Here is an 8611-nt window from a genome sequence, read left to right as displayed (position 1 = left end):
TGTCATGGAAGTATTTTAATGCAAAAATGTATCATAAACTGAGCATGCATATATTTAAAGTATAAAATGTACCAGTATATTAAAAGTACATGGTAAATACAAATACAGTTTTTACCAAGGGAAAAACATTCATTTTAAAAGAACTCAATAGAGACAAGAGAATTGCTTGGTTTTAAACAAACTTTTTAATGCATTATTGGCTACATGCCACAGAATTGCCTTTATCAACAACATGCACACAAAAAAACAGCTGACATGGTTGTGTATTGAACCCATGACCTTAGGATTACAAGTTCATTGCTCTACCATATCATCACAGCAAGTAGTACAAGTTAAAAAGATGACTGCATTCTTGGTCACTGTTCATTCTATTTTTTATTAGATTATTTATCATATTTATCCAATGATAAGCCCAAATCTGATGCAATACTAACCCCATTTTAAGCACTTATGTTAATATACACGGATGTTCTCAAAGTTTTATTATGGGAGAAATACTGTATTTAACTCAGGAGTAGGGGGTAATTCACGAGTTATATAAGTTTTCAAGATCTTTTATGATTGGAGATCAGAACTGGGAAAGGGTTGCCAGTTGCATATGGTAATTTCTGTAAATACCACAGCTTATACTGGAAAAATAAAATTTGGCAAGACAAAACAAGAACTTGAAACAAACATGACTATTACAATAAATACTCCATTCTTTGTTTAACCATGAATAAGTATTGCAACAGGAAGGAAAAATGTCAGTGGTCATCCAGTTCTTTCATTAATAAATAATCTTTCATAGCCTGAGGGAGAGGAAGTTGTTGTAGATCATGGTACAAAGTTCTGCCAAGATGGTGACGAATCCACATTCTGCAGGTCTGTTTTAAGGTCAGGGCTCCTGAAGCATGATCCAACCAATGAGAAAATTCTTTTACATTCCTCAACCAATCAGAGTCTTCCTGACTGGATAAACAAGCTCTCAAATGATGTCGATCATACCCAGTTAAAATTAGCAGTTTAAGAACATTAATCATCTTCTGCCTTATGGCAAGCCTTACAGGGCATGCTTCATTGGGGATGTTTTCAGAACACTGATATGTATCTGCCTGGCTATTTGCACGAAGAAGAAGTCTGATCACCTCAAGTTTGCGGTTTTTAATTGCATACCAAAGTGGAGTGTGGTTTTCACAGTCGACCAAATTTATATCAGCTCCACCCAATATCAAATCCTCTATAGAGCCAGGATGACCTTTGTAAGCCAGAATGTGCAAAGCAGTCCTTTTAACAGAATTATTAGCTATGTTTACATCACATTTGGCTTGAACCAGCACTTTCACAACATTATCAAACCCTTCAGATGCAGCCATTAATAATGGAGTGATACCATCTTTATCCATACAGTTTGGGTTTGCTCCTGCAGCCAGTAAAATGTTAACACCACGTGCCTTGTGACTTGCATAGTGAAGAGCTGACCAGCCTTTGGTGTTGATGATATTTACATCACAGCCTTTGGCAATAAGTGCTTTCATTGTAGTGTATTGTCCATACATGACAGCAAGAATTAGTGGTGTGTTACCTGCACTGTCACGTGTATTTAACTTTGCTCCATGCTCCAAAAGCAGTGTGATAGTTTTCTCATAGCCATGCTTGGCTACCATATGTAGTGGCGTACTTTTCCCACATCCCACCCAGTTAACTGAAGCCTTAGCAGATATGAGTTTTTGCAAAATAATATCATGGTTCAACTGAGCTGCGTACATCAGTGCTGTGTTGTTGTTTATATCTACCGTGTCTGGATGGATCCCTGTAGCAAGCAGAATGTCCATACAGTCAATGTGCCCTGAAAACAGTTGAAGAGAGAAATTATATTGGCAACTTGCCCAAAGTACAAGTGACAACTTGGCCTAAGTAACACTGACAACTTGGCCTAAGTAATACTAAGAACTTGACCTAAGTAACACTACAATCTGGCCTAAATAACATTGACAACTTAGCATAAGTAACACTGCCATTTTGGCCTAAGTAGCACTGCAACTTGGTCTACTTAACACTCAAAACTTGGCCTAAATAACATTGACAACTTGGCCTACTTAACACTAACAACCTGGCCTAAGTGACACTGACAACTTGGTCTTGATAACTTTGACAATATAGCCTAAATAACACTGCCATCTTGACCTAAGTAACACTGCAACTTGGCCTACGTAACAGTGACAACTTGGTCTGAGTGACACTGTAATACTACAACTTGGCCTAAGTTACATCGACAACTTGGACTAAGTAACACTGATAACATGGTCTAAGTTACATCAACAACTTGGACTAAGTAACTAGGATGAGCCATGATAGCAAGACAGAAAGAAACAAAATATTCTACTGGAAAACCTGTCTTCATAAACCACCTGCTAGACTATCTGTTATTTATGACTAGGTTCTTAATGCACTGTACTGTAGGAGTCCAAACACATTCAGGCTGCTTGCTTGACTCCATATTGGTTTTTGGACAATAAAATGGCTGCAGCTGAAAAAAAATCAAATTGTGATCATTCCAGAAATATACCTTTTTACCAACAACCAGTGATTCTGAGATGACAAACGGCATACACGTTGTCAGAGAATAGCAATGCATCATTCAAGAAGTCTCAATTCTGTGAAATGTCCTGCCTTTGAAATATTGGGATACTGTTTCTTGTGAAAATACTAAAAGATGCATGATTTTGTTAAAAACACAAAATTATTTCAATGTTTGTGATTAAGAGTTATGGTTTTGATGTATTACTTTGAGAATTGTTAACTAATATATACATATATTTTTTTAAAAACACGAATATTCGACCTGCAAGTTAGATTTTTCAGAATAAATGAGCGCATCACATAGTTTTTCTTCTCCCACCTCATTGGTTTTCTTTAACTTTCATCATTTGTTGCTCAAACCAACCCAGAATTGTATGACCAACCTAGGTTTGCCTGGCTCATACAGTACAGAGATCAGATATATGTATTTTACATCAGTTTCATGTATTTCATATATGTGATTACCTCTGGTGAAACCGATGTGTGTGGTCTCAATGAACCAGGTTTTGATGTAGTATCTTGAATCTACTCAACTTTCAGAACACATAAAATTCATACTTCAGTACTGCATTTATCCCATAAATCTCTCTAAAAACATCAAAAAGTTTCACAGTCCTATATATAAAGGCGATGGAGAAATCATTCTAGTGTACCATTATGTTCTGTTGACGTAAAAGTCCACAACTTGAAATAAGATTATGGAAATTAATATTGCCCTTTTTCCTTCTTTTGAGATTAATAAATTCGACTAAATTTATCAACCAACCTTTGTCTTTTTATCCAACAACTGAATTATCTATCTCCAAACTCTTCACTTACTCTTGTAATGACCGCTCCAGTGGCCTAGTGGTTAGAGCGTCGGCCTCGGATGCGGGAGGTCATGGGTTCGATCCCCGACCGAGTCATCCCAAAGACTTACAAAAATGGTACTAACAGTTGCCTCGCTTGGCGCTCAGCATTAAAGAGGTTAGTGTGTGATTTAGATTTTTAACGTAGCTCTAACAATTTTTCAGGCATCTCGCTACGATGTCTGCAGTGTGACAGTTTATAGTGATGTCTTGCAATGGGGCATCATGCCGCAGTCATGTAGCATGATGTCCCTACCAGTCACATTATCCTGACACCAGACCGACCAGTCCTAACACTAACCTCTTAATGCTGAGCGCCAAGCGAGGCAGCTGTTAGTACCATTTTTGTAAGTCTTTGGTATGATTAAGAGTTTAGTGTTAGGACTGGTCGGCCTGGTGTCAGGATAATGTGACTGGGTGGGACATCATACATGTCTGCTGCATGATGCCCCAGTGCTAGACATCAATATAAACTGTCACACTGCAGACATCGTAGCAGTATGACTGAAAAATTGTTAAAGCTACGTTAAAAATCTAACTCAGACACACACACACACACACACACACACACACACACACACACTTTTGTAATGTTACCTAATTTAGCTGCATGCATAAACGCCGTTTCTAGTTCCTTCTGCTTCACAGCCCGAGGCACAGCCACAAGCAGCTGTAAAATTCGGCTGTTGTTGGATTTCACCGCTTCCACCAAGCTAAACAGAAATTTAGAACAAAAATCAACCAATGTGCATACAAAACATGGAGGCCATCACTGTGCAAGACTTAGCAAAATATGATGTATAACAGACAGACAGACAGACGGACGGGGAACGATATATGTTGCAGTGAGAATTAAAGAGGCATAAACATGTGACTTGAAAATTAAGATGTATAATCAATACTGTACATAAGACACTTCTCTACTGGTGAGAAAATGAAAATCACCATCATCATCATCATCATCATTATCATCATAAACAACAAACTTTGTTATAAAGACGTGGGAGAAACCATTTAATTATTTCCATACATTTTTGTTCCCTTTAATTCTGTATAAATTTACTTCCTGTTCTTACTCCTCAACAATTTACATTGCTATTATTACCACTCCGGCCTAAGTGGTTAGAGTTTCCGCCGTGGATGCGGAAGGTCGCGGGTTCGATTCCTGACCGAAGACTTTAAAAAATGGTAATAGCAGCTGCCTCGCTAGGCGTTCAGCATTAAAAGGGCAGTGTTAGGACTGGTAGGCCTGGTGTCAGGATAATTTGACTGGAACATCACGCTAGGGCCATCCATTTAGTATGTACGCAAAACTATGGCAAGGCTTGACCACTCCCCCCCCCTTCCCTGTACACATGCGTACTTTTTTTAACCCAACCCCCCGCACACATACGCTTGACGACACACACACACCCCAATTATATAGAACGGCCTATATTTAATCCACGCAGAAACGATCAAGGATTAATAATATTAACGTGTTTAATAAAACAGTCCACCGACGTTGAATGTCTGGCTGCATCAAAGAAATAAGCTGCATAACTTGAAAAAGTTTTGTCTAGTGTCCGCTAAAACTAAAACGCCGACTGAACCCAGTCTAACAGGTTACATATTATACAAATTAGTATCGAGGTTTCACCCACCCACCCCCGTTTCCTATGCGTACGTACATTATCAGTAGACACACACCCACTTATGCAACGTATGCAATTGGGTCACCCCCTCCCCCCTCTATATTCGTACGTACGAAATGGACGGCCCCTTACATGTCTGCGGCATGATCTCCAGTGCTAGACATCACTAAAAACTGCCATACCACAGACATCGTAGCGATGTGACTGAAAAATTGTTGAAGCTACGTTACAAATCCAAATCACACACACACACACACACACACACACACACACATTGCTATTATTGTATTGGAAATAATCAGAACAGGGTTTTAATTCTTATCCCAGGTAATATCCAAGCCATCCTAATTAATCATGTACTGCTTATAAATAAATCAAATGAATACAGATAGGACATTACTACTGTACTGCTAAATTTCATCACATTAAACCGACTTGATCATTAACGGCTTAACGGCTAATATGGACCGAAAGGCGGTATTTCCTGAAAATAAAAAAGATCTAAAAAAAATAAAGCTTACACAAGTTTGAAGATAAAGAAGAAACTGATATTCATGCATTTACTCAAGCTACCTGTTACTTTTGTGGTATAAAACTTAAGCTACCTGTTACTTTTGTGGTATAAAACTTAAGCTACCTGTTACTTTTGTGGTATAAAACGTAAGCTACCTGTTACTTTTGTGGTATAAAACTTAAGCTACCTGTTACTTTTGTGGTATAAAACTTCAACTACCTGTTACTTTTGTATTATAAAACTTAAGCTACATGTTATCTGTATCATGCTGATTCATTTTTAGTTTCTCAATTTAAAGGTTGTTGATATTTTTCATCCAATTTAGATCCTCCATATGCCATTGTAAAATTCTATAGCGATCAAAACGTGTCGTCCGAAAAGTTTCATGATAACAGTTAAGAAGCAGATCATTCAACAATCATGACATCTTCGCGAGCCAAGGTTCCGATATTTTAACCCTATCTACACCTTGGCGTATCGAGCAGATGGAGTGTATCCCCTAGGGGTGCACGACTGAGAGTCAAAAATCCCACTGATGTTAGAACTGGGAGTCAGACTGAGTAAAACAAAAAAATTGTATCAAAACTGGGGGTCATATGAAAAATGTGGGGGTCTCTGAAGCACAAATGACAGTAAAGGGAAACACTTTAGATATTTCTGTGCTTCGGGTCTGTGAATTTCACTGGATACGGCGGCAAGCCACCGCATCCAATCAGACGTAAGTAGTTTAAATTTGACCACTGTTCCTACATGATCGAGGAGCACACAACTAAAATGGACTCATTGATAAGAAATTTTCCACTGCCGATCCGTGTTTGTGCAAATACTTGTGACTCAAATAAACATGTAATGGCTTCTCTCTGGTATGAAGTCATACTTTCGATGTTAAACTTAACAAAGTATATTTTTGAAGTCAATTGCCTTAGTCATTTTCGGCCGATGCACAATGCACCGCTGTTACGCGCTATTGGTTAGTTGTCACACGGTACTAATGATATGGAAAAATGGGAACCAGCCTGGAAATGGGTAACATACAATATTGAGTACATATAGGTTTGGCTGTCCAGGATTGGTTAATAGTGTAAGTTAAGTTTTATGAAAAAGAATCTTTTGACAGCTTATCCTAGTTGTAAGTAAAACAAATAGAGACATTGTTTTATTTATGGAATTTCAATCCTTTAACAGTCTTGAGTTTGGAATACTCATTACTAAGATCAGCACCTGACTCTTTGGTGCGGAATTGAAAGCTCATGTTTCGAACACCTGCAGGTCCAGAAAATGCCGTGGCTCACATCCTTTCCCAACACAGAAGCTGACATCGAGGTTTTTTCTATACTGATAAATATAGGGTTGATCATAATCACTCAAAATTTTTAAGTTATTGAATTTAATATCATGGGGTTTGTATAGGTTTACTTCGGGAACTGAATTAGTACCGCGAGTCTTATAGTTGGAATTACATACTAAGGGAGGCAACCCATGAAATCCAATAGTTATTACTAGGACAAAGCACTACAATATCTGTTCCATCCGCCAAGGTGTAGATAGGGTCAACATATCGGAACCTTGGCCAGCGACGATTGAACCAGGACTGGATAGACTTTCGTTAAACTATATTAGTATTACATTTTAGAACAACAATTAATAATTAATGTATTATATGTAAATGCGCCTACACGAGCACACTGACACGTTGTATTCAATTTATAAATCAACTGAGGAACAAACACGATGGTACGCGAATAATTCCGTTGCAATTCTGTGTGCAATATCTTTGTTACTATTGGACAATAAAATGTATATTTTATTATTTAAAAGCTACTTAGAATAATATCCATCAATAATGTTTTACTTCACTATTCTACATCCAATTCAGAATTTTAAACTTTATTTACTTTAATTCATCTACTATATAGCCATCTATGAACGCATAAAGAAAATTACCGGTCACGTGACTGATTTCCAACCATATGTATCTGCGTTTAACTCGACGCCGTCCATGAAAAAGACTGACGTGAATCTCAACTTACGACGTAACCGTTGTCAATGGATGTCAGTCTGTCGTTGATTTTGTAGAATATCAGTGAGGTGTTATGGCTGCTTTGATGTGCGTGTTTAAAAACTTGGTTTACAAGCTAAATGAAAGGCAACGGTAAACCAAATTTAAAAGAAGCGTCATTCTTGCTAGAGAGGGCTGGCAATATCATACATGTTTATAAATAGACTGGCATTCCTCTGCACGATAATACGGACGTGTATTATATACACTGTATATCAGTTGCAATCTTGCTCCTCTACGGAGCTACGTTATAGTACAGCAGTGCATTTGTCATGCATGAACTCTCTTTCTTCTGTATAAAACATCAATCCAACTAAACCCTTCAACCCCAATGGAGGGTGCAACGCATATTGTAAAAACATCTACGATGAAGTGTAAACTTACCTGGTCATATTTCTACACGCTGTACTACACTTCTCCACTCCGTTGGAAGCTGTTCGTTCGATCGTTGCAACAGCGAGTTGCGAGTCGTTGCTCTCTCTAGGTCTGTATAGGTCGCCAGGCCAGATTTCCTTTCGAAATCAATAGATACGTAAATAAGTGGAGCATTCGGCGTTTGTCCGAGAGGTGAACTGATAGTTGAAAGAGTGAGTACAGTGTATTCAGCTTTTGATGTAAACTATTAGGTTGCGCGCAGAATAGCTAGCCAGGGGTCGACTTTGAGTGGCCGTTCATGGTATAAAATTGCAAAAGTAACGTGTTAATTTCAGTAGCCTACTAACGGGGACGGATGGGGCGGCTGCCTCGGGTGTCAGACACGTAATCGACATGTCGCGGATAGATATCCTGAAAGCGCGGGGCCCAAGGCGGTTGCCTCGGATGGGGCGGCTGCCTCGGGTGTCAGACACGTAATCGATATGTCGCGGATAGATACCCTGAAAGCGCGGGGCCCAAGGCGGTTGCCCCGTTCGCCTTGCCCTAGGACCGGGCCTGACTGCAATGCGCAGTACGATAATTAACACTTCATGAAAACAACAAAGTAATCACTATGATA

The 8611-nt window shown here is 38.8% G+C and overlaps 1 protein-coding gene across 2 annotated transcripts; it reads right to left on the bottom strand.

Moving 5' to 3' along the window:
- On the bottom strand, window positions 1-8093 carry LOC149797223 (ankyrin repeat and SOCS box protein 16-like). 2 transcript variants are annotated; one of them, XM_089961909.1, is made up of 3 exons: window positions 8002-8093; window positions 4008-4123; window positions 1-1828 (listed from the first exon to the last, which is right to left on the bottom strand). In XM_089961909.1, the coding sequence occupies exons 1-3, from the start codon at window positions 8007-8009 to the stop codon at window positions 747-749; spliced, it is 1206 nt and encodes a 401-aa protein (XP_089818035.1). In that variant the 5' UTR covers window positions 8010-8093; the 3' UTR covers window positions 1-746. The 2 variants fall into 2 exon arrangements, with proteins under 2 accessions (XP_089818035.1, XP_089818036.1); XM_089961910.1 differs by lacking the exons at window positions 4008-4123; window positions 8002-8093 and adding an exon at window positions 3382-3530.
- Window positions 8094-8611: the final 518 nt, after the last annotated feature.

The sequence above is a fragment of the Sinohyriopsis cumingii genome, chromosome 6, assembly GCF_028554795.1.
Source record: "Sinohyriopsis cumingii isolate HCF-2022 chromosome 6, ASM2855479v2, whole genome shotgun sequence".
Lineage (NCBI taxonomy): Eukaryota > Metazoa > Mollusca > Bivalvia > Unionida > Unionidae > Sinohyriopsis > Sinohyriopsis cumingii.
This window is presented reverse-complemented; position numbering and strand designations above follow the sequence as displayed.

Bases quoted from the DNA above. Each gene is read 5' to 3' on its own strand.
- LOC149797223 (XM_089961909.1), bottom strand. The intron at 1,829-4,007 runs GTAACATTACAA...AACTGTTTTCAG, and splicing joins TATGCATGCAGCTAAATTAG to GGCACATTGACTGTATGGAC.